At 34.1% G+C, this 26754-nt stretch overlaps 2 protein-coding genes and 1 pseudogene across 2 annotated transcripts; all 3 read right to left on the bottom strand.

Annotated features, from left to right (window-relative positions):
- Window positions 1–4620: 4620 nt before the first annotated feature.
- Window positions 4621–6067, bottom strand: LOC130726181 (chalcone synthase 4-like; annotated as a pseudogene).
- Window positions 6068–15702: 9635 nt separating this feature from the next.
- On the bottom strand, window positions 15703–22209 carry LOC130722103 (ERAD-associated E3 ubiquitin-protein ligase HRD1B-like). The gene is made up of 8 exons (XM_057572731.1): window positions 22053–22209; window positions 21155–21693; window positions 19987–20163; window positions 19543–19692; window positions 19247–19455; window positions 18608–18764; window positions 16913–17171; window positions 15703–16253 (listed from the first exon to the last, which is right to left on the bottom strand). Exons 2-8 carry the CDS (start codon window positions 21685–21687, stop codon window positions 16089–16091), a joined length of 1650 nt encoding a protein of 549 aa, XP_057428714.1. The 5' UTR covers window positions 21688–21693; window positions 22053–22209; the 3' UTR covers window positions 15703–16088.
- A 712-nt stretch (window positions 22210–22921) lies between these two features.
- Window positions 22922–26725, bottom strand: LOC130722104 (uncharacterized). Its single transcript, XM_057572732.1, has 8 exons — window positions 26500–26725; window positions 26308–26416; window positions 26010–26125; window positions 25447–25566; window positions 25176–25265; window positions 24663–24802; window positions 23637–23895; window positions 22922–23337 (listed from the first exon to the last, which is right to left on the bottom strand). Exons 1-8 carry the CDS (start codon window positions 26701–26703, stop codon window positions 23185–23187), a joined length of 1191 nt encoding a protein of 396 aa, XP_057428715.1. The 5' UTR covers window positions 26704–26725; the 3' UTR covers window positions 22922–23184.
- Window positions 26726–26754: the final 29 nt, after the last annotated feature.

The following is a 26754-nucleotide window of genomic DNA, read 5'->3' as shown; positions in this document are numbered from 1 at the left end:
GTTGCTCGATCTTTTCCAAATAGTTGTGCTAGTTTATCATAAAATAAGGTAGGCTTGGTTCTCCATTCCGCAGCTTCAGGTCTAGCCTATAATAAAAAAAATTAAATCAAGTATTAGCTAGAAAATGACCAAGCTAAAATAAAAATTATCCATTACTTTATATTTTCATTTTAAACTACTGAAAATGAGTACCATTACTTCCTCCACAGTCTTATATATACTACCAAAAATTTCCTTCTTTCTATCAATCAAACAAAAAGAATAACAACTTATTCCAATGGATCAATCAGTGCATTTATATCATGTAATAGTTACTTGAAGGACTTGTACTGTTAATCTAACTTCTTACAAAGCTGCGATAAATTCTATGGAAAAAGAGTTTGAGAGTAAATCAATCTGTATCACTTGCATTCACAATTTAAGGGCACATGAAAAGATTAGTTTATATTGTCATTTTAAGTACCTCAATAAGCTTTTTCCACACTTCAGGTTCAGCAATCCACATGCTTGTTATTGGATCCCATGCAAATCCACTTAGACCATTCTTGAAGAGATCATAACAAGAAGTGAACTTCGATTTTAAGTGCTTCATGTGATCTTTTATCTTTTCTTTAGAAATAGGCTTGTCTGGAAAGTGGTTCTGTAGTTCTTGTAGAATGATGTCCATTGCATTTGTCGTCATAGCATTGCCATTTTTATTCCCCAAAGTTTGTTGATGCAAATATGCATCAATTAAAACCTCGTTCATAGCCGTTGTCCAACTCAATACTACAGCAGCTTTAGGTTCCCTTGCCTTCTTTTTATTGGCTTCCATATCTGACTTTATTAAAAATGAATCACATATAAACCAACAAGATAATACACAATTCAAACTAAATAATGAACACAAATAAAATAGTACATATTTCAAATTAAAAATCAATCCCAACATAATAAACAAAGGTACGAATAAACAAAAACTAACAAAAGCATACCAAATTACATAACTAGAAAACTTAACAACCAATGAAAACAACTTTTTAGTAATCTCGCCACATATGTCCGGCAACATTATCTCTAATTAACTCTCCTCTAGCTGAATCATCATTATCTTCTCTATGAGTTTGGTGACCCTCTTGAAAACCACTTCCACTTGCAACTTCGCGTTGTACCTCATCTATTAAATTCTCATTGGGATCTACACCCATCAAATAATTGTGTAAAATGCAGCAAGCAAGGATGATTTTTTTTTGAGTTGTAACACCAAAGGTGGGTTCAGTTGCACTCTGTATGATTGGAAATCTCTTCTTCAATACTCCAAATGAACATTCGATGACCATTCTTAATGATGAGTGTCGATTATTGAATAATTCACGTGCATTCTGTGGTGGGTTTCTAGAGTATTCTTGTAAATGGTATCTTTCCCCCCTATATGGTGTTATGAGACAAGCCTTTAAAGGAAATCCAGCATCAGCAAGATAATATTTTCCTAGAAAATACAAAAAATATAATTAATGAGTTAATTAGTTTGGCCAAAATAGAAACTTCTAAAATGTTTATTGTATTTTCATTACCTTGTGGAACTTTAAGAGCGTATTCACGGGTCAATGCACTTTTCACTATTCTTGAGTCTGATGCTGTTCCTTCCCACCCAGGCAAGACATATGTAAATTTCAAGTCAAAAGAACATGCAGCAAAAACATTTTGTGTGGGGTACTCTTTCCTTCCACGATACCTAGGAGCATGTTCTACTGGAACTTTAACACGCACATGTGTACAATCAATTGCTCCAACACAGTCCTGACATTCATTTATCTGATTAAGCATGTGTGATATCTACTTGTTAATGAAATATTAAAGTATAGCCTGAAAATATATGTGTACCTTAAAATATGGGTTAAACCTATGGTTGTCAAGTATCTCTTGAGGAACATGTGTTCCATCTGGCTGTTTCAAATATACTTCTTCCAACTCTATCACAGCTTGTAGTACTCTATGAAAATGACGACTAACAGTTTCTCCAGAGCGTCTAAAGAAAAAGGACATTACACGATTTCTTACATTGTGCCCTACTATGTACAAAAATTTTGCTACTTGCTCTTCTATTGTCGCTCGTCGTGTATGCCGAAGTCCACCTTGCTCTCTTAATATTGTGCACAAGCTTAAGAAAGCTTGAGGACCCATACGAAGGATATCACGACATCGATCATTGCCTACAATTTGTCTCATGATTTCATCTCTTACTCTATCTCTATGCTCTATGATTCTAGAAGGTATCCGAGATCTTCTAGTCTTGGTTTTTAGTGCACAAATTAGGATTATGAGGCATACCATTACCATTTGAAGCAACTGCCACCGTTTGGATCTTATATCTTGATTAGTCATCTATGAAAATGTACGTAATAATAAGTCAATTTTTTTATCATGACTACAAAATTTAGAACTCTATTACAATGAAAAAATTGGAAAAAAATCAATTGTATCCATAACAGAATTTAAAGAGAAAAAGAGCAATACATGCTCTATACTGCATCAAACATGAAAAAGTAAAGGAACAAAGCCAAATAGCTAAAAGAACAGAAACATAAATTATAATACTTCTTGCTATAGCTCCCATCATATATCTGTGCAAAAGCTATAAACCAAAGACAAGTCACCTAGGCATAATGCGACAATACTTTTCATTTTTGCCAAAGTTAGATGACAATTAAATGGCAATTTCCCACACAATAATCCATCACAACACAACAAAAGACAGGGTCTTTTGTTTTGTGCCTTGATCAGCTGTGTCTCGCCAAGATCGATTTCAATTTAGGAGTATTGAGGAGTGCTTGGATGCTGGAGGCTTTTGCTCTGGAAGATCTTTTCCAGGTGCTTACTGGTTCTGTATTGGATGGTGGTGTTATTTGTACGTCGGAGGGGTTGAATGAGGTTTGTTTGGTCCCTCCCCTTGTTGCTGGTGGATGCCATTCTGGGGTTGATTTTCCAGATGGGGATCCTGATGCTGTTGTGGTTGGGGACTCTTGTGTTCCTAAGCGACGGGGTCGTCCTAAGAAAGATAGGGGTTGCGGCCTTAATGGTTCTGCATCTCGTTCCCGAGGGAGGCCTAGGAAAATTAAAGCTAGAGACTCAGTTTTGGAGGATGGGGGATCTTCGTCACTTATTCCAGGAACTTGTGAGTTGGATGATTCTTTGTTATTGGATGAGGGCTCTGCTTTGGTCAATCCATTGGCTTCTTCGTCAGTGCCGGATTTGGGAACTGTTAGCAGGGGGCGTTTCTTCACGCGAGCAAAGAAGGCGTGGCTTCTCGGCAAGGTTGTGGGTATGGTGTTTGAAGGGAGCGACATCGAGGCTATACAGGGTCTCGAAAAGGTTTTTGAGGAACATTTCGTGCCTTGAATCTTAGGCTGGTTTTGTGCCTCATTTGTTGTCTCACGTTTTTTGGCCTTGGTTATTGCTTATATAGCTCTGCTGATAGCCCGTGGGGTTGTTTTTTGGGTTCCCTGTGGGGGATGGGTATTCTTTTTTGGGTTTTCCCTTCGAGCGGTCCGTGCGTGCCTTGTCTGCCTCTTTTTTCCGGCTTTGGGGGTTCTGTCCTCAAGGTCTTTTTTTTTTTTTGTGGATAATAATACAATCCTTTATTTTTCAAAAAAAAAAAACACTTTTCCACTCAATACTTTTATACTTAAATAGTCAAAGATTAAATGGCAAGTGACATATTTGTGTAATTCATCAATCTCTCTAGCAAACCAGATTCATAATTCATCTATATTGGACTCCAAGATTTTTTCTTTTTGTAAGCTAATGTTTCTTTTACGGCCAGTAGTGGGAAACAAACCCAAAATAACAAAAATAATAAGTTAATAAATTGCCACCCCACCACAGCCTTCACGAATTGCAAGCTCAAATACCCCATCACAAACTCCGTTCAACTGGTGAGAATTCAACATCCAGATAAAGGTGCCTCACAACAATCTATAGGAGTATCAAAACCAAACAGAAGAGCAAGGACAGAACAGCACAACTATGATCCAAGGATGCACTAACAACACGACTAAAAGCAAAAAAAACATAACAGAGACAAGATCAGAAACAGATCATACTCGCAGGAAAAAGACTCACCTTGCCAAGGGAAAAGATTGCAGCAGAGACCAATTGCAGGGCAGAGGGGAAAGCCAGAAGGAGCAAACAACGATGGCTGCAACTGAGAATGAGTGAAAGAGTATTATCAAGGTAAAAGGCGGGAAGCTTTTTTCATCTGCCGCCAGATTTTGTTACGTGATGGGAGAAAATTAGGGCACCAACTAGGAGAAGCTATGTATGGAGGTTATCATGGGTAGAATGGTATTTTCATAATTTAATTAAGTGACCAATTTTCCTTTCCATTCATTTCCATCCAATTTGGGGGGGAGTAAATATGATGGAATGTAATGGAGCATGATGGATGTTGGACCATTACTTACCACTCCCTTCCATCCTATTTTAAATAAACCAAACAATGGACCCATCCCTCCCTCCCCTCCCTTCCACTCCACTCCCTCCTCCTCCATCAATCCAAACGAAGCTTGTAAGGTAATCATTTATCAAACAAATGAAAAGAATAAGGCAATTAGCCATTCATTATTTTAATTTGAACGTACATAATCAAACTCAATATGAGTATATTTCCTTTCTCACAGATACAAAATCCAGTGAGTTTAAGTGTTACAAAATAACAAAATAATCAAGCAAATTATATAGTCACGCTACGCAAAACAACAGTTTCAATGGTAAGTCCTGGTCCAAAACCGAATAACACACCCCATTCAAGTCCTTCACCGGTAGTTTTGAGTCCATCCTGAGCTGATTTCTTTCTCATTTCATCTAAGATGAATAGGACACATGCACTTGACATGTTACCATATTCACTTAGCACTTCTCTAGTGGCCCTCATCTTTTCAGGTTTCAAGGCCAACTTCTGCTCAACTTGGTCAAGAATTGCAGGGCCACCTGGGTGTGCAATCCAAAAAATTGAGTTGTAATCAGATATGCCTAATGGTTGGAAGGCCTCAATTAGTGCTTTCTCAATGTTTTTTGAAACAATCCCAGGAACATCTTTAAGGAGATGAAATGTCAATCCAACTTCACGAAGGTGACCATCAATGGCTCCTTCACTATCTGGAGCAATTGTTTGTGCAGTCCAAACTAACTCGAACAGAGGTTTCTTAACTTCTGGTATCGGATCGGAACCCACAATTAGTGCAGCGGCTCCATCTCCAAACAATGCTTGCCCAACAAGGCTGTCTAGGTGAGTGTCACTAGGGCCACGGAAGGTAACTGCAGTGAGTTCAGAACAAACAACTAGCACACGAGCACCTTTGTTGTTCTCAGCCAAGTCTTTAGCTAAACGAAGCACCGTGCCACCTGCAAAGCACCCTTGTTGGTACATCATGTACCTTTTCACATAAGGGCGAAGACCTAAGAGTTTGGTGAGTTAATAATCAGCACCGGGCATATCCACACCACTTGTGGTGCAAAAGATTAACTGGGTAATCTTGGACTTAGGTTGACCCCATTCTTTGATAGCCTTGACAGCAGCTTCTTTGCCTAGTCTAGGTACCTCTACGACCACCATGTCTTGCCTAGCATCCAGAGAAGGTGCCATATAAGCGCACATGTTGGGGTTCTCTTTCAAAAGATCTTCAGTCAAGTGCATATATCTCTTCTTGATCATTGACTTGTCACCTGAAATGAATTACAAAGAAACAACATTAGTACAACAAAATCAATCTGATAATGACTAGTCTGTCTAGCAATGTAAATGAATGTTATATAGAAAAAAATGGAGCTAGAGAGAAAAATATAGAATGCTTACACATGCGCTGAAATTTCTCCTTAAGCTCTGCTTTGTGCTCACTATTGGTGACTCTGAAGTAGAAATCAGGGTAAGTGCTTTGATCAACACAGTTGGGAGGGTTTGCAGTGCCAATAGCGAAGATGGTTGCAGGGCCTTTAGCTCTTTGAGCCTTGCGAATGTCAGCTACACTCACCATCTTAAAATCCTTTGTTGTTGATGATATCAAGTTTGTAAGCAAGAAGCGAATGAAGAAGCGTTGTGTTGTGGAAACTTGAGTGGGGAGATAGGCTTTTATATGTGTGTGTGTGAAGGTTGGTGGATTGGAGTTTGTTTGGTCAATGGCTGGCTCTGGCTGCGGACTGCAATGACCGAGCTTACTAAGCTTGGTGGAAATGCCTTGTCCTCTTTGCTTATTATTTTATTTAGTTTCATTGTATGTTTACTGTTAACCAGCCTTCAATATGATCACTTGTTCTAATTTCTAAATCATGGCAATTGTCTATTGTGTATGTAATATCTTTACACTAGAAATTAAACCCGTGCGCACGGGTTTGTTTTTAAGTTATATGTCTATTATTTGTAAAAATAGTTTATGTAATATGAAAAATTATTGAAGAGTAGATAATTAAGAATATGATAAACATATGTAATGTAATTACATTAATGAAGCTCAATATAAATTGTGCACTAATTTTCTAGATTTTTTTTATAAACATTAGGTACCGGTCACCCTTTGAATATAGCGACAGATTCGAGATTTAGTCACAATTGAGGTTCTTCATCCCTCCCCTATAGTTTATTATGTGGGGATCAAACTCGAGGGCTTTTCACACATACTCAGCCTATGTTGCCAACTGAGCTACCCCTCTTGGGTTAATTTTTTAGTATATTAAAGCACATATTTTATATTTTATGTTTCTTTAATAAAATTAATTTTCAACTTATTTGGTGATTATATGTTTAACTTATTCGATAAATTTTTATAGTTTTATAGAAAGTAAAGAATTATAAAACCTTATAAGACAATTTGAAATAACAAATCGTTCAACCTAATGAATATCTATTACAATTTTTAAAATTAACTCTTTGAATCTTTGAGATTCATTCCTTAAGGAATGCACTTTATGATACACTTGAGTAGAACATGATTCCTTCAGTAGATGATACATGTGGTTAATACAAATAAATTAGGGTTAAATGTGTTCTCCGTCCCTGAACTTTGACCGAAATCTGATTTCCGTCCCTCGCCGGAAAATCTTCCTAGCGCCATCCTCAAACTCAATTGTTTGTACGGAAATCGTCCTTGTCGTCGATATAGCTCCGGCAGCCGTGCACGTGGCCATGCCACGTCATTTAATGAAATGACATGGCATTTAAATAAAAAAATTAATTTTTTTTGTTTTTTAAATTTTAATTAAGCCCTCTGATTTAACCCTAATTAAACTAAATAATCCTAAAACTAGTTAACCAAAAAATACAGTAATATCATCTTCTTCATCTTCTTTCACACTCCCCACCTTTTCCCCTTTCCAAACTAAAACTAACACAAACACAATCTTCCTATTCTAACTTTCTCTTTTCCTTTTTTTCCCTCAAAACTAGACGATGAGACCGAGACGAAGCATCTGCAATCTCTCGAAGGAGCATCCACTCGCCTCCGCCTTTTCCAGATCGATCTCCTCCGCTACAACACCATCTCGCCGCCGTCAACGGCTGCGCCAGCGTTTTCCACCTCGCCTTTCCTTGCATGGTCGACCAAGTCCATGACCCTCAAGTACTCTTCTTCTTCTTCTTCTTCTTCTTCTTCTTCTTAAATTTCAATCTTTTCCTCTTTTTCGTGGACCCATTTCGGATCTGAAGCTATTGGGTTCGTGCAGAAGGAGTTTCTGCGAAGGAAGCAGGAGTCGGTGCGTGGTGGTCTTCCATCTCCGCGATTACCCAGTTGGCCTTCTGATGTTGTCAAGAGAGAGGATTGCTGGACTGACATTGAATACTGCAAGCAAAAAGGGGTTTGCAATTGCATGCATTTATACTATGTTTGAACGAAACTGAAGCTATGAGAGGGTTCAGGTAAGGATGAGCGGCCATGGGAATGAAGAAATTAGACCTCTTCTCTGTTTTGGGTTTGCAGTGTTTGGTATGAAGAAAACATCGAAAAATAAAAATGAACACTTTTGACACAAACCCATTAACCCAGATGAAATGAAGAAAATATTTTAAGAGGAAAGTAACAATTTTGACACATGCCCATCACCCCAGATGAGGGAAACATTAAGAAAAGGTGCGTCCTTGGTGGTGTTCGATTCTGGTGCCAGTGTTGTTACTTGGTTTTGGGGGGAGGAAGAAGGGAGGGGAGTGTTAAAGAAGATGAAGAAGAAGATATTTACTGGGTATTTTTTCTAGAATTGAAATATGAAAATCAAAAGAGATGAAATGAGGTTTTGATCTGATTTTATTAGGAGATGAAATTAGGTTAGTGTTAATGTTAGTTTTAGGGTTAGAGTTTTAATTAGCTAAGATTTGAGGACTTAATTTAAATAAAATTATTTAGTTTTTATTTTTTAAAAATTTACACATCATTTCATTAAATGACGTGGCATGTCCACGTGCACGGCTGCCGGAGCTATATCGGCGGCAAGGACGGTTTCCGTACAAACAATTGAGTTTGAGGATGGCGCTAGGAAGATTTTCCGGCGAGGGACGGAAACCAGATCTCGCTCAAAGTTCAGGGACGGAGAACATATTTAACCCAATAAATTATAAGAACTTAGTTAAAAAGATTCTTAAACGCGTGTATCATAATTAGGTGCAAACGAAAGTTGGTTAAGAATGATTGTTATTTTTTTTATCAATGAAGAAATATTGTAGCTACATCAAATATAATTTCCTTTAGGAAGTTTATTAAATACTTCATTTCATACTACATTTTTAGTTTATTGTAGATGAGTGCAACAATGATAAACCTCATAGGAAGTTATAAAATCATATTAGATTTTATTTGAAAACATATTTTAAATCAAAATTATAACTATTATCGACCAAATTTTTTAAAATTAAACTATTTTGACAAATAAATTTAATTTAATTATTCTATTATTTTTTATAACTAACATGACATGCATAACATATTTAATATATATCTCCTAATTTAATTAATTTAGTTTTTAATATATTTAACTTATTTATCATCATATATGTAGTTAAATAGAAAAATTACTCTATGATAATTTTAACTATCAATAATTACTTAATAACTAATATTTATTAATTTTAATTCTGTTTTATATTAATTAATTAATTATAAATACTATTTATAATTAATTAATTTTAATTCTTAATATTTGTCAGCTCTAGTTATTTTTTAAAATTATAACTATTATTATTTAATATAGGTATTTTTGTGAATATTTAATGTAGGTAGTTGAATAGCTTTTGATAATACAATTTGTTTTTTCAGTTTTTAATCTTATTATTTAATATATTTATTACAAAGATAAATTTTTTATTACTTAATGCATTATAATACATGCAATATTTACTAATGTATTTAATGTAATGGTTCAAGTGTGCTTTACTTATATACTAGATATTATACCCGTACGTTGCACGGGTTTATTTACGATATTTTTTAATATTATATGAAAATTATTATAGTGTAATTATATAAATAATAAATATTAAAATATTTCTTAAATATAAATATAACAGAAAAAAAATTATTGTGTTTAGACATCGAAATAGATAGTATTAGAGTTTTTTTAATGCATTAAATTACTTAGTTAGAGTTCTCTCTATGTAAATAAAGGATCCTAGAAATTAAACTCGTGCAACGCCCGGGTTTGTTTTTAAGTTATGTGTCTATTATTTGTAAAAATAATTTTCGAATATGAAAAATTATTGAATAATAGATAATTAAGAATATGATAAACATATGTAATGTAATAACATTAATGAAGCTAAAAAAAAAATTTATTGTACACTAATTTTTTCGTAGTTTTTTTTATAAGAATTTGGTACCATCACCATTAGGATATACCACAGATTCGAGATTTAGTCACAATTAAGGCTCATCATCCCTCCCCCAGAGTGTACTGTGTGGGGATTGAAACCGAGAGCTCTTCATTCACACTCAGCCTGCGTTGCCAACTGAGCTACCCTTCTTGGGTTAATTTTTTAGTATATTAAAACACATATTTAATATTTTATGTTTATTAAATAAAATTATTTTCAATTTATTTGGTGATTATATGTTTAAATAGTAATGCACTCTCAATATTAAGTAAAATGATGAAAATATATAATTAGAGCTGAATAATTTAGTCCGTGTTTGTGTAAAATCATCTATAAAAGTAAAAAGACTTTTATAAAGTGGTATTTATATCTTGCTTTCATGTTTTGGCCAAGAAAAGTTGTGTTTTCAGTTGAAACTCTATGGTAAGTGTGCTAATAAAAATTTAATGCCGAAACATATTCTTAGTCACACATATAAAAATTATACTATTTATTGCATATGAGTATTTAATTAGTTAATATGCAATTTGTAATTTGTAAGAGCATATATTTTTTAACTTAATTATGAATTAGAATAATAATTTAAACTATTCGATAAATTTTTATAGTTTTATAGAAAGTAAAAAATTATAGAACCTCGTAAGACAATTTGAAAACACAAATCGTTCAACCTAATGAATGTCTATTACAATGGTTAAAATTAACTCTTTTGATCCCTGAGATTCTGTCCTTAAGGAATGCACTTTATGATAGATCTTTAACTTTCACTACACTTGAGTAGAACTTGATTCCCTCAGTAGATGATACATGTGGTTAGCACAAATAAATTATAAGGACTTAGTTAAAAAGATTCTTTAACTCGTGTACCATAGTAATGTGCAAAAGTGAAAGCTGGTTAAGAATGATTGTTATTTTTTATCACTGAAGAAATATTGTAGCTATATGACTATATCAAATATAATTTCATTTATGAAATTTATTAAATACCATTGCATACTACATTTTTAGTCTGTTGTAAATGAGTGCAACAATGATAAATCTCATAGGAGGTCATAAAGTCATATTATATATTATTATAAAACATATTTTAAATCAAAATTATAACTATTATCGATCAAATATTTTAAAATTAAATTATTTTATTATTTTTTATAACTAACATCACAGGCATAACATATTTAGTATATATGTCCTAGTTTAATTAACTTATTTTTTAATTTATTTAATTTATTTATCATCATATATTTAGTTAAACAGAAAAATTACTCTATGATAATCTTAACCATCAATAATGATTTAATAACAAATATTTATTAATTTTAAATATATTTTATCTAAATTAATTAATTTTAATTCTTAATATTTGTCAACTCAAGTTATTTTTAAAAATTATAACTATTATTATTTAATATATGTATTTTTGTGAATATTTAATGTAGGTAGTTGAATAGCTTTTGACAATACAATTTTTTTTTCAGTTTTTAATCTTATTATTTAATATATTTATTACAAATGTAATTTGTTATTACTTAATGCACTATCCGTGAAACCCGCACTTTTATTTTCCAATCATCTGCAGTGGAAGATAGTTAACTAAGGAATGTGAGTTTTTTGTTGTTGTTGATGACCTTTCTCCTGAAACAAAGAAATAAGAAATGAGTAATAAAAAAAATAAAAGTTTTTAAATTTGCTAATGTGATGGAACATGACATACTTGTTGAAATAGCTTATGACAGTTGCCATTCTTTTTCCTGTAGGATGCTGGAGTCTAAGATATGCATGATTTGAGTGTGAGTGGTTTGTTTATATAGAGATATGGAGTAGGGCCTGATTTAGTCCACTACATTGCATTTTTTGAATTTAATGTTGGTAGATGGATAGGTTCTTGACATTGCCAATTTCCACCATTTTTAATTTTATTTTAATCTTTGTGGTGCTGCATACAAAATGTAACTGAATTTTTTTAATTGAAATGATTTTATTTTTTCAAGTGAATGTTTCAATTGTATAGTGTTATTTTCAATTCTAACGTAATGTTAATTTTAATTGCAACTTGTGCAACTTTTCTTCAAATACCTTCTGCCCGTAGGTGTTGTGCTACTACATACAAAAAGTAACTGAATGTGTTTAATTGCAATCATGCAATTTTTTCAAGTGAATGTAATTTATTGCAATGACACTATTTTTTCAAGTCTGCTTTACTAATATATATAGATATAGATTTTTTTTTGTTACATATGTAATACCTTTACATAATAATTGTGAACACATAATTTTATCCTTACTTAATAATATTAATTTAATAAAAATAGCATTTAAAATTATGATAATAATATTTAATTAAATAATTTCGAAATTTAATATTTATTAATTAAATAAATCCTAAAATAATAAATAATTAGATAATTCTAGAGAATAATTTCTTATTCTACTTAAAAATGATTTCAAGGAATATGCTGTTTAATTTAGGAAATGAGGAAACAAATATAGGGTGAATCAAAGAGACTATAGACCAAACCCTAGGTACACAACTATACATAGAGGAGAGGTTCTTGGTGGTAGAGGCAAGGTTCAAAATGAGGGAGAAACTGAGTGATCACTTGTGAGTTGTAGTTCCATTCTTGAACTTCAATTCTAAAATAAGAGATATCAAGTATGAGACTGAATTTCAGGTGACAAGTCTATTTGCAGGATCATCAAGTCCTAATTTGTCTTGTTCTTCAACCAGGTTTGATAACATGATACTCTTTAACATGATTATCCTTTCTCTTTGCTAGATAACATGGTTATTAATATTTGCTATTGATCAATTGCACGTTGAATGTGTTAATGGGTAAATCTTTGAACTTATAAACTTGATACGAATTTGTGAATTTCATGATGATGCTATGCCTATACGTTTGTGAGTTCATACAAATGTATTCTAATATGATTTTGTTTGTGATATAGAAACTATTTCAATAAGATGTTATCTCTGCTTTGCCTCTCCTCTGAATGCATATTGGAATTTGGAAAACAAATTGTTTTGTTTTTTAAAGTAATGATTAAGATTTAAGACCAAAGGGCTACACAGTAAACATCACCCCTCGTCCCCCTGTCTCCACTGCCTGAACCACCAGGCCGCCTCCATCCCTATTGATCTATGCCCGTGTCGCTCCTCTCTTTCCCTTTTTTCGTTTCTTCCTTTCCTGGATATAGGATTTCTTTAATTAATTAGATTCGATTCTATAATAGAAGATAATAAAAACAATAATTAATTTGTTATATTTACTTTTTTTTTTGAAAGTTGTTATATACTTATATTTACTTAAAAAGCACCGTAAATTGGGTCTCAGACCCTCCAAATTATCAAAAAAAAAAAGCACCGTAAATAATAAACCCAAATCCATAAGATTTTTAAAAAATCTGTTGAAATACTTAAATAACAATAAAATATAAAACATAACAAACTATCAAAGGTATTTTCCATGTCATTAAAATATCATTCCAAATTCTAGGAGATCTCTTTTAAAATTCATAATAATAACTTCTCAAAACTCCCAAAATATTTTATTAATCCAAGCTTCTTCGAGCCTTTCAAATTCAAACTCCGGCTTCTTCAAGCCTTTCGAAATCAAAACACCCTTTTTCAAGCACTTCAAATTCCGACTTCTTTAGCTTTTCAAGATCGAATTCCAACTTATTTAAGCCTCTCAAAATCAAGCTCGGACTTCTTCAAGCCTTTGGTAATCGAGCTTTCTCAAGCTTTCCTTCAAAACTACGTTACCTTGATGCCTCTCTAAAGAGAATACGTAGGCCGAGACACGATTCTCATCAGGCACCTTGAAGACCCCTTCGTTGAAAGGGGGTACGTAGGCGCAATCTCCAAAGCTTGTTAGGCCTAATTTATAAATTATCTATTTTCCCTCTATTAATTAAATTTAATATGTATAAATAATAAACATTTTCTTGGGTGAAATTAAATAAGCATTTTAAAAACTAATATATTTTACACAATTAATTAGAGCCCGGATCCACCTCTGATCGCGAAGATCATAACTTTACGGGTTTTCTAATGTTTTCCCGCTTTAAATATATTAGTGAACACCTAATTTTATCGTACCTTAATAATATTAGTTTAATATAGATACATATCTAAATATATAAAAATCAACACTCAAAATTATGATAATAATATTTAATTAAATAATTTTTAAATTTAATATTAATTAATTAAATAGTTCCGAAAATAGTAAATAATTAGATGATTCTAGAGAATGATAAAAGATCAAACATTTCTTCTACAAGAATGATTGAGAACTATTCCAAGGAATATGTTGTTTAATTTAGGAATTGAGGAAACAAATCGATGGTGAATCAAATGGAGGTTAGAGACCAAACCCTAAGTAGACATCTATAAATAGAGGAGGTTTTTGGTGGTAGAAGAGGAAGAGAGAAAACAGTTGAGTGAGCACTTATGAGTTGTGGTTCCGTCTTTGAATCACAATTCTAACAATTGAGTGTGAGAGCGTCTTCCACCTTTATTTCAATCGTGTGGAAAACAACAAATGAAAGTGAAGGAGAGTTCATTTTAGTGTTGTCTGAATACCATTACAAGTGCAGTCATGTTCAACTGGTAAACATTTGATTACAAGTACATTTTGTAGTGTAAATGTCCATAGGATATTGCTTGCATGCTTTGGGCATTCTTAACAAAATGTATAGTGATCAAATGATTACGTGTTGAACGTGGCTGCACTTATTATGGTATCTAGACCATACTAAAATGATCACTCCTTCTCTTCCACTCGTTACTTTCCACACAATTGAAACAAAGATGGAACACGCTCTCACACTCTTTTGTTGGAATTGTGATTCAAAGACGGAACCACAACTCATAAGTGCTCATACAACTGTTTTCTCTCTTCCTCTGAACTTGCCTTTACCACCAAGAACCTCATCAATTTATAGTTGTCTACCTAGGATTTGATCTCTAGCCGCCCTCCCTTTGATTCACCCTTGATTTGTTTCCTTATTTCTTAAATCAAACAGCATATTCTTGGAATCATTCTCAACCATTATTGTAGAGGAAGAAATGCTTGACCTTTTATCATTCTCTAGAATTACCAAATTATTTATTATTTCGGACTTATTTAATTAATAAATATTAAATTTCGAAATTATTTAATTAAATATTATTATCATAATTTTGAGTGTTAATTTTTATATATTTACATATGTATCTATATTAATATTATTATTATTATTATTATAAAAAATATATATATTAATTTAAGGTAGGAATAATCAATTTTATTTCTAAAACCACCACTTAGTTTTTAGAACAACATTAGTGTCCGCTTAGCATTTTTTTGGATTAAATATGTGTACCGTCAATTTAAACTTTTTTTAGTCATCAATTAAGTTGTCACATCAAAAAATATATTATTTTAATTAAAATTTAAGATGACTGTTATTATTCCACCTACGTGACATGTTGTAATTGATTGATTTTACACTTACAATGCATATGTATTAAACTCTTTTTTTAATCTAAAGATATCCATCAACGATGACAAATTCACTTTTTTTAATCTAAAGAGATATCCATCAGCGATGACTAATTCATTTGTCGTAGGTGTTAGCATTAAACGGTAAACAACTGACCACAAAATATACTTCATTCCCATGATCAATGATCAAACCTTCAACCGCAATGCTTAAGGCATAGGGTGCAATGGCTAAATATATTGCAAGCTGGAAATGAGTGGTCTCCAAATTTGACAAAATAATTGCACAATGATAAAATCATGGAACTACCCACATCGCTTCCCAGCTGCTTGAATGAACATATGCAATTTACTTATAACCGAGCCAGACGGAAATTGATAACAAAATTGCCAAAAAAAATTCCAAGCTAAATTTCTTTTTGATACCTAAAATTTAGGGTAAAGAGATGGTGCCCTAGTACAAATAAGGAAAACTACGAGGACTCAAAGGCACTTACTACATTTACCTCACTTCAAAGAGACAAATGATGGCTCAAACATACATGTCAGATACTAGACCTGTCTGTGTCATGCTTCCCTCGATCAACCCTTTGCCGAGGTTTCAAAGCTAATCTAAACGCATTTGTTTCATTAGAAAAAGGAGGCCTGAATCATATTAAGGGGCACTGACAGTGTGCATTTACAATGTTAAAGCAATAGTGTCATTTCGGTATTCTCCTCTTCCTAATCCTATATCTACATTTAGCTGTGTCCTGGATATTTGCCAGCCGATTTTAGGCTTTCCCATCTTGAATCTCCTCATCATGGTGAACATGACCAGAAACAGATGACGATGAAGTAATAAGCTTGCCTCTGCTATCTGATGATGATGTGCCGTCATCTACACTTCTGTCATCAGCTTTTGTCTCTGGAAGATTCCGTAACTGCTTTTCCAAAACCTGTTCAAAATTGAGTAATTAGTGGATGGTGTAGCTTAAAATAATGTAATTCAATCTCTACCAAACATTCAACTGTACAATTAAAGAGATCATGCATGCACTGTGCACATTGGTGCAGACGCAGATTCGTGCATAATATTTTAGAATGCTAGAATCAAATATGACAAGCTCGAAAAAATAAGAACCAATTTGCATGCATTCATTTGGCATGAACTTATAACTAAATTCTTATAGAACCCTAATTGATAGTTAAGATAATACCAGTAGATGTCCCTCATTGGGATGACAGAACTGAGAGGACAGACAGTGAGAAGGAACCTTCATATTTTTTAAAAGCCAACACAACAATATTATTAAAATTGAGTACATGTACCCAAAATAATTACATCAGTGAACATACACGTCAATAAGATCTAAATCTATAGCAAAGCCAACATTATCGAAAAGATCAATATCTTCATCCCAAATATCATCTTCTGCACTAATTAAAAGCAACAAGTAGGATTTGACACCCATCAAAAGAAAAGAATAGTATAAGGAATATTCATTTGATGGTCACCATAATCATGAAATGTGACTTTTAATATTCAGGTAAAACCAAGATGTGTCACACAACACTTACTACATGGAGGTAAAGAAAAAAGAAAGCACAATTGTACCTCAATCTGCCATCGGAGAAATTTTCTATGAGCTTCCAGCTGAGAGCTTGGGATGTTTGGATCATTTCCAAACGCTTCTCCATAATTCACAGGGGCTGCAAACGTTTGGGAAGGCAGAAAATTGTAGTGTCCCATTGGAGGAAAGGATACATTTGTTGGTTGACCAGGGATAAGAAACTGCTTTTGTGCTTGTTCACTGGAAGCTTGTTCTCCATTAAATCCAGTACTAGAAGGGGTATAAAATGCGTGCCCCGGAGAGCTGTGAATTTCAGCACACACTTAGTTATTTAAGCACTTCATATAGTATTATCAATTTTTCAAGCGACGTTTAAATATAAGAAGAGTAAGACCTTTTCCTTGTTAATCAATCATCTCAGCAAACAGGTGCATTAAGTGGAAGAATAACAAGTGAAAATGTAATGTAGCATAGTTCGTGATACTCTGATGCAATATATTCAACCAGATTTAGTCAATAACTGTTCACCACCAAACTTTTATGCCAAAGCAGCAATTCATAATTTTCAGATTCTATATTTTCCAAAATCTGTAAACTTTATTGAATTGAATTCAATCAGAAATCCAGCAATCAAGGCAAGTTTGATTGCCAAACTTGAAGATAGTTTTATTTTAAAAAACTAAAGTCTAAACCACATAAAAAGAACCACCTTCTATTTTTTATCTGATTAGTTGATAAACTCGTCCTCCATAGTATACTTTTAGAGAAGAACATTTGTTCTCCATAATTTAGTCGTTTGGACTTTCATTTCAAACCAACGCTGCCACCAGCCCCAACATCACACCTCTGCTCCCACCATTACCACAACACCCTCATCATTATCACCAAAGTATCCCCATGATTTCAAAACTTCATTGAAAAATGGAAAAGAAAGTACAATGAAAAATGTTTTTTAAATATTTTTATTCTGTGAAGTAATTCTATGAAAAAAAAAGTTTAATTGACAAGAAAACAATAATAGAAACAAACAGGCCCTAAGATTTCAAAAACAAACTTTCAATTCAGGAGCTCATAAAATGCAGATAAAGTCTTGAAATTAAAAAGGTTCAACTTGTTCTTTCCTGCTTGAAATACGCAGGAAAGAACAAAACATAAGACTGTTAAAATTTAGGAATAACTTGTACAGTTTCAAAAGAATCAGAAATTCAGAATTCATATGTTCTCAAAACCCAGCTTTGACAAATTAGAATTATGTCTCAAACTGAAAGAATAGACTAAAACAACCAGACAATGTTCTCATCAGCTACATGAATCAGAGAACACCATGTGTTATGTCAAAAACCAATTCCCCAGAGCTGTCATTTTAATCAACTCTATAGGTTATTCTCAATATATTCAACTCTCGAACCTGCCAATTCTTCTAAGTGTAACTCATTTACTTTTCTATTTCACTTGCTCTCTTTAATTATCTTATTAGTCCCACCCCACCAAGGGAAGGCACCTACCCACCCCAAGCATGCGCCATATCTTAGAAAATGCCATGATGAAGTCCACTCAACATTATTCGTATTTTAGGAGTTTCAAAAATAATAAAATTTATCCCATGTTGAATTCTATCTATCAGTGTATATGCAATGGTCTTAGAAGATGAGTTATTATATCGATAACCAGTAATATCCACAGCATAAAACTGATTTCATAAACAGATGAAGAAAATGAGAGATATTGTCCAAGCATACCATACAGAAGATGATGCAGAGGGATAAACATAAGACTTCTCATATATTGAAGCTGCAGCAGCAGCAGCTTGGAGCCTAGCTTCATGCCGACTCAAACTATCAGTTGCCATCCCGCTGCCAGCTTCATTTTGAGCTGTGCTTCCAGCTGTCCCAGTTCCTGCTCCAGGTTAAAATAATCAATATTAAACGATACAGTGAATAAACATATATACAAAGCCTGGATGTTTAAAATGACAAGAGCATCAAGCTATATGCTTATATAATTTTCAAGATATTATATTCAAAATATCTTAAACAGTATAGTTGTGTTGGACTCAAAGAGGCAACATAATCACCGAAACAAGGTTTTGGAAGTTAACCAATATATGCAAGAAGTTCTATAATAGCATGTTTGGGAGCATCATATGAAACGAATGAGAAAATTTCACAAATGCATACAAAAGAGATAAGTATTTGGTGGAAGGTGCAGATTGCAAGAGTTGTAACTAAATTCAGGATCAGACTTCCAACTCTGGTTTCTTTTTGCTTTAATTTTAAGAAATTGTGTCCCTGGAAATAAGCTTATGACATCTTGCACATTACTGATATATTTTATAAAAACTATCTACCTAGTCCTAGAGTGAGTTGTGATATGATTACCCTGCCGGTGACCATCTGACTGTGATCCTTGCTGCCCTCCAGCAACAGTTGTTCCATTTTCTGGTGGCACAACCAAGGCTCGGCAGGTAGGGCAAGTATGCTGCCGCTCCAGCCATGATCGGAGGCAATGAACATGAAAAAGATGTCCACATATAAGTTTCTTGGCTGTAGTCATCTCTTCACGACAGATTATGCAGGTTGCGTCACTTCTGCAAGGCCATTTAAAAAATATATATTCAATATCATAAATATTAAATTAATAAGACGAGATGTTATTTTCCAAGTTTAGAACTAACGCATTAAGCTCTTCAGGTGTGGCATCTGGAAAGCGATCATTCATATTTGAAGTGATCTTACGATATCTAATGTAATCTGCAATACGAACTTTGAAATTCCTAAATGTCTCGTACAGCTCCCGTATTAGGTGCAGGGGAATACCATAGTTCCTAATAGATCAACTTAAAGTTAGTAGGCTAAATAACCAGTGAATGTTAAACATGTAATCAAACCAAAAATAAAATGAGTATGCGAAACAAACAAACCAAATGTAGACATGTTATGTAACAGAAAATATAAGTGTCAATATGATAGCCAATTATGAAGATATATCAGATTCCCCAACGGCTAATTGAGTAACTGTTGATGACACACGCAAAAAAACAGAGACTATGACTTCCATTGTGCATGCATATGTGAAGGCTACCATACATATAAAAAAGAAGAATTGACTGATCACTTACACAAATATCAAGAAAAAGAAGCACAGATACATAGACAAGTGAAGCAAGTCTCTGATAAGTTCCAGGTAAAATGTGAAGACTGGTTTCTTTTCCCACTGTCCCTCCATAAGCATGTCACTGACATAGAAAATATATTTTACAAAAATCGAAACTGTTGTTGTTGCCAATATCATGTACCTGAGACAAAAACAGATTTGTCAAAAAAAAAATCAAGTATTTACCATTTCAAATATATATATGTGTATATATATATATATATATATATATATATATAATGCAGAAAATAGCAAGAACATCTGAAACTACAAATTATAATAACAACCAAGCCTTTTCTCACTAAGTAGGATCGGCTACATAGATCACACTATGTGGAAACCACAAATAAAAGACGAAAGCGTGTAGAAGTGTTGTGCCTGATCTATAGCTCATGTAGGCATTATGGAATTTAATTATTTAGTAAAATAATTAAGTAAAGTAATGACGCAAGTTATTATATGAACTAGAATGCAGTCCCGTGCAAAAATGCTCAGGGAAGTAAAAAAATAGTCAAAAATGTTTTTCATTTGGAAAAACTGAAAAGTGAAATGTACGATAATTAGAAAAGGAAAAATTTGAAAAAATCGTTCATCAAAAGACACGAAAGAAATGAATAAGGAGTTGCCACGTAATGGAAGACTTGGAAAGATTTATTGTATATGGAGAGTTGCAGACAATAGCAATAGTAGTATGTTAAGTTGAGCATCACAAGTAAAATCCACTTTATTTGATGCGATAAATATTCATAAAGAAAATAATACTACCAGTGTCTCAGTAATGAAGAATTTTATGAACGTATAATTCACAATTACTGTCATAAAGTTTAATGAATATTCAGATAATTCTTTTATTCCCTCTATGCCAAACAACTGCGATGGTATCATTGTAGGATAAAATTTCCTTTCTCATATTTCATTCTTAACTACGTCATGATATTCCCAGCAATGAATAGCTTGATTAAGAACAGGAAAATTAAAGTAGTTAATCACAATGTGAAATTTCACACAACAACATGACCTAGTTGGGTTTATGTATAACTGAATCAAAATGGAAACAAATTTAAATAAAAAGTAAAGGCTGAAATTCAGCTGCCATACTATTTTGGAGGAGAAAAAGGAATATGAAAACTTACTCGAAAGAAAAGAATAGTGAAACCGAAGCCTGCCACGTTTCTATCAAATGTTTCATAGAACTATATAAGAAAATGCTATCCAGAAGGAGGAGGAAACCCATAAAAGATACGATTCGAACATGGGATAGCCAAGTCACCGAAGGAGTGGTCTCGATGTACTCGACTCTCTTCTGTGCCAACCAATGCAAAGCCTTAATCAATAACAGCGCGGTGACCATGGCAAGGAACGTAACCGAGAAGTCCTGCCGGAAAATAGTAATGGCAAAGAGGATTTCCATAACCTCCCTCCACGACTGCTCATTAAGCCTCTCAACCTCCGCCTCCCGAAGGGAACCCAGGAACAGCTTTTTGGTCAATTGCCAAAGAGTGCACATGATAACCAAACCCATGTTGAGAAGAAGCACCAAACTGATCTTGGAAGTCGAGAGATACACCATCGCCGGATAAAACTGACCCCTACTGTTAAATGCATGATATGTGATAGCCAAAGTTGCTATCAAGCTCAGACCAGCATATGTTTTCAGCCTCATCATTCAGCTCTACACAAAGAAACAAAAATCATTCAATCAACATCTGAAACCCTATATAGTGATTCAATCCTACAATATGCATTTGGATGCTCCATGAAGAAGAATCAAACAAACGAAATAAACATACATACAAGACCCTAAATAATTGGTTCCTAGAAGAAATATTAGAAATGATTGACCTAGTAATTCATTCAACTTCAGAAATTAGCGAGAAATTTAAACCAATTGAATGAATCTGCATATTCAGATTATGCAGATAAATCACCGAAACAAGATAAGCCATGGACTTGGATTCAGATCAATATGAAGTCAAAGAAATTTGAAAAAAAAAAATCAAAAGAAAAGGTTTGATTGAGGAAATTAGGTACCAATTGAAATGGACGGTGAAGGTGAAGGTTCGGAGTTGAAACGGAAGAAGAAACTGCGTCGGTGGCGACCACCCTGCTCTGGTTCTCGCGGTGGAGTTCCGATTTGTTTCTCTTATACAAACAATAAACTTCGTTTGTGAAAATGATGTAAGTGTGTCCAATGAGATTTCGCCACGTGTGCTGATGAATGGACATGCCAATTAAATGTTTTAGTAGTAAATATTATTCCGTATTGTTTCCCAATAATTCTAATTCTAGCGATCTAGATCGCTAACATACTTGTTTTAAAAACATAAATCTAATTAATATTTTAAGTGTATGATTTTTTTTTAAGGGAAATTACATTTTTATGAATAAATATAGTCATGTTTCATTACATTTTGATGCTGCATATGACATTTCTCGTGGTGCTAGTGTCGCGTTTGTGGCTCGAGGAGAAGACCTTCCCTTGGCGGTTTGTGGTCAATGACTCATGCATCATCCCCTCTCATGGCCGAGGCTCTTTGTTTTAAATGATTCTACTATGTTTCCTACGTATTTTCAATTTCCTACATGCTTGCTAAAAATTATGATTATATTAGAACTTAAGTTTCTTTTAGCCCAGAGTATTCGCCGCTGACAATCGTGACTAATCCCTTAGCAGCAAGTGCACGCACTAAGCGATAAATGGCTAACCACAAAATGAGCTTCATTTACATGGGTGATGATCAAACCCCGACCTCATGATTAAGGAACGAGGTGAGCTAATCATCACGCCACAACATCTTGTGGATTTAGAACTGCAGTTTTGATGGTGCACCACGGTCCACATTCCAGCATTGTCCGAATTTTTTTTTGCAGCATGTTCATTGCTCGAAATAGAGAAATGCTAAAAGAATGAATCTACACCCAACATAGAATAATACTGACCCAAACCTTCACACCCATCATAGGCTCACTAAACTACAAGAGCAATATTACACCGTCAAAGGTGAAAAACGCCAAAATTTTAACAAATAAATATCTTCTAAATTTAACAGCGCTGACAAAGTGAGTTTCATACACAAATTTAATAATTTTGTATCAAAAACAAGATAAATCTAGGAACGCAGTTACATAGATTGTCTTGAATCTTTCTGCCTTTGATAAGATTTCACCTCCTAAACATACCCGATTGTTGAAGTGTTCTGCAGTACTCCAACATCGTTGGGGAGTTTTTTACCTGTTCCCATATCTTGGCTGAATTTTTTAACCATTCACGCTCAGACACAGGTCTAGTGAAAGATGGTGACTTCATGGATAATATCTGTCAAACAAGAAAAACATATCACAATGAGTCAAACATTTTTTTCTCACAAAACTTGATAAATCCTACAAGGGTTATTTTTTTATCTGTATAACTTCGTATTAGGATAAGAATAAAAAGCACAAAGTTCCTATTGAAAAAGAAGATATTTATTACATAGGAAATAGAAATGCAGTAAATGCTTTGATTTTTAACAAAAACTTTCAATTTTGGTATCCTTATTCAGGCAATGTTCCATGAGTTTGAAAATCTGATCCTATTGAGGAATTCATTTGAGTGCATGAGCAGTGGAGAGAGACCTGATCCCGTAATTTCCATAGTGCTGAAATGTAACTTCCATGCTGAGCTCTCGGATTTTCATCCTTTTTCTTAAATGGGATTGCAAACAAACTTGGCACATTAGAATCCATAGGACTATCATGAACCATAGAAGATGAAATATGCTCCTCGGGCTTGTGTTCGGCATGTTCCCTCACAAAAGAAGACGGTTTGAAGTACTGTATGAGTGTCTTCCTCAACTGTACAAAATTTTTAGGAGTAAACTCTTGATCATGCAGCCTATAGTCAAAACAGAGTACAAGTGAGTCCTTCACTGTGCAGCAACCTTATTTCAATAAGGGGAAAAAGTAGATACAAGGCAACACCGAACAAATGATAATTATTAATTTGTTATACAATTTTCAAATAGACTGCATATTAAAGTCAGCACAATTGTGATGGAAACACCACGGTTGAACATTATACAACATAAAGTTCATTCTAGAGATTCTCACTTCAAAGAAAGCACATGTGATGCATAATATCAGTACTGTGTCCATGTGTTAGGCTAACGCTAGCATCAGCCTGAGCCTCTTTTGTAATTATTTTTCTTTTACCATTAGTCAGTATCAGCACACCATTAAAAACTTCTCCAATCTTTGGTTCTTGGTTTTTTTATATATTTTAAAATATATAGTGACACACGCATCAGATAACATAGACCTTAATTTAAAAGGTTATTTAATTCATTAAAAATCAATTGACACAGAATGACAGACTAAGAGGGAATTTGGTTAATAGCAAGTGGCTAATCAAGCTGTAAAATAAGTGAACCGTTCGTCAATTCTAAGTACTAGTTCCCTCCGAGTCTTGGCTAGGCTTGAATTTTTTAGAATTCTACTTTTCATTAAATAATTAACCAAAAACAAGAGCAGCCAAACAGTTTGGAGCAATCATGATGCATCTTGGAGATTATCTTGGCTGTATCACAATAATTACAGCATGTGATCACTCATTTATGCCAACTATTTCTTGTCAATGCGTGAAGTTAGAAAGATATTTCTTACTTGGTGTGGACAAAAACAGGAGTAGCCATGTATTCACGTCCAGAAAGTTTGTTATCTTTCTCATGCCCTGAACTAGAGCTCTGTGAATGGGATGAAGCAAGTAAGGATGGGTCTGGAATGCCATGCTTCAACAAGTCAACCTACATGATAACAAGTGCAGCATGGTCAGTCCTCTTTCAACACATCAATAGGTTTTGCTGACGTTACTATATAAAATTAAGTGCAGAACACAAGATCTGTAAGAATTTTAAATTAAACAAGGAGGCCCAGAAAAAACTTGTCTACCAAATTGCAGGCAATAAGATGCTACCAGAAAATGATATTTCTATTTTTTCAGTCAATAACATCCTATACATGTTATTAGTAAGAGGAGAAGCCAGAAACTTCAAATGACAGAAAAACTATGATATAAGAGCTGATACCAATACCATATTATGTTCAATAAATGCCAACAGCTTCCAAGATACCAAACACTTCAACACGATATAAAGTCGCAATTATTCAAGCACATACCGTCAACATCAAATGCCACATGCAATCATCATGGACTCCCTCTGACACCACCAGCAGAATATGACATACGGATGCTAGAAGAACAGCAAGCTACAAAGATTCCTTGCAGCATCCCAACATAGTCAATTTCATCAGATACAGCAGAACAAGTAAAAGAAAGGAAAAAAAATCCACTCATGATAAGGAAAGCTAGAAAGTTTATACCCAGAATTATATTTTCATTAAAAAACGAAAAAGAAAAAAAAAACTATGCTTGGGAGTTGCTGTGTACCTGAATACCCATAATTTCATGAGCCAATTCAGCTGACATGGATTCTCCACTTAGCACTGAAACTGTTGAAGAGCCATCTGGTCTCATCATCTCAGCTAAAACAGAAGCACTAAATACAGGCTACAAGTATATAAATAAATAAATAAATAAGTACACATGTAAAACTGGAAATCCCACAAATCATAAGATAAGAAAGAGTAACACTGGAAGCAATGGAAAGCAAACAAAACCCCAAACAAAAATCAAGAAAATAAAAGAATGAAGGGGAAATTATCCCTTATACTTCTACATGGTTAAAAAAACTTTTTGACCAATGAAGTTACTATGGGCAGCCATCCTCACTTTCAGAAACCAACAACATTGACACCTACATACACCCCATTTTTCCCATATTTCTTTCTTTGTTACATCGTGTACCCGTTTGGATGAAAACCAAAGAGTACTTATTGGAGCTTATTTAGTGCACTTTTGAGCGGGCTATATATCGTATATCATATCTATCATTTCTCTCTTTTCTCTTTGTTTCACTCTTTCAAGTATAGGTGTCAGTCTAGCAACATTACCTGAGTATCAAGAAGAATAATACGTTCAGCAGATATCCTCGGTTCAATGCCCGTAGAACAATGCCTTGCCATTGCTCTATTCTCTTCAGACTGTGTAGCAAAAGGTGGTAGCATCCCTGCAGGCTCAGACATCAAAGTTACAAATTACTTCACGATTTGCACATAATCGAACCCACATTCACTCAGAATCTAACACTTGTAGCTTCTAACAGAACTAACTCTAAAGCATTTCATTTTCACCCTAAAAACTAAAAACAAAAACATATGCTAACAAATTAAACAATGTGAATAAACTCACCAGGGGAACTTGAATCAAAGCCATAAAGTTCATTCATTATAGTGGACTTGCCAACTCCTGGTGGCCCAATCACTCCAATCACAGTGAAGTCCGTGTTTTCAGTCAAAAACTGCAGAGTATTGAAAACCCAACTCAACTGCGATTAATTTCTATGGAGTTGAGCGAAAAATTGATTGGAGGGAGATTACTTACGGGGAGAAAGCGATCGATGTGGAAGTCCCAGGAATCGGAGAGAAGGTTGAGGGATGCGACAGAAGGGAGACGAGAACGGTGCTGGGCGGAATCATCTTCGCCGGCGGCGCCGCGGCCGAACTTGCCGGCGACGGGGCCTCCGGTAACGAGACCGGGCTTTGCTAGAAGGATTTTTGGAGAAGGAGAGGGCTCAGAGCCCGCCATTGTGAGTGAGTGAATATGGGTTTTACGAGTGTTGACTATTTCTCTTGTATC

Source organism: Lotus japonicus, chromosome 6 (genome assembly GCF_012489685.1).
Source record: "Lotus japonicus ecotype B-129 chromosome 6, LjGifu_v1.2".
NCBI classification, from domain to species: domain Eukaryota; kingdom Viridiplantae; phylum Streptophyta; class Magnoliopsida; order Fabales; family Fabaceae; genus Lotus; species Lotus japonicus.
The sequence above is the reverse complement of the archived record's forward strand: the minus strand, read 5'-3'. Positions and strand labels throughout refer to the sequence as shown.

Bases quoted from the DNA above. Each gene is read 5' to 3' on its own strand.
- LOC130722103 (XM_057572731.1), bottom strand. From the start codon at position 21,687: ATGATGAGGCTGAAAACATATGCTGGTCTGAGCTTGATAGCAACTTTG. The intron at 19,693-19,986 runs GTAAGTGATCAG...TTGATCTATTAG, and splicing joins TTCTTTTTCTTGATATTTGT to GAACTATGGTATTCCCCTGC. The intron at 17,172-18,607 runs GTATGCTTGGAC...TGAAATTCACAG, and splicing joins TCTGCATCATCTTCTGTATG to CTCTCCGGGGCACGCATTTT.
- LOC130722104 (XM_057572732.1), bottom strand. From the start codon at position 26,703: ATGGCGGGCTCTGAGCCCTCTCCTTCTCCAAAAATCCTTCTAGCAAAG. The intron at 24,803-25,175 runs GTATGTGCTTGA...GTTATCATGTAG, and splicing joins TGTGGCATTTGATGTTGACG to GTTGACTTGTTGAAGCATGG. The intron at 23,338-23,636 runs GTCTCTCTCCAC...CTTGTTTGACAG, and splicing joins TATGGAAATTACGGGATCAG to ATATTATCCATGAAGTCACC.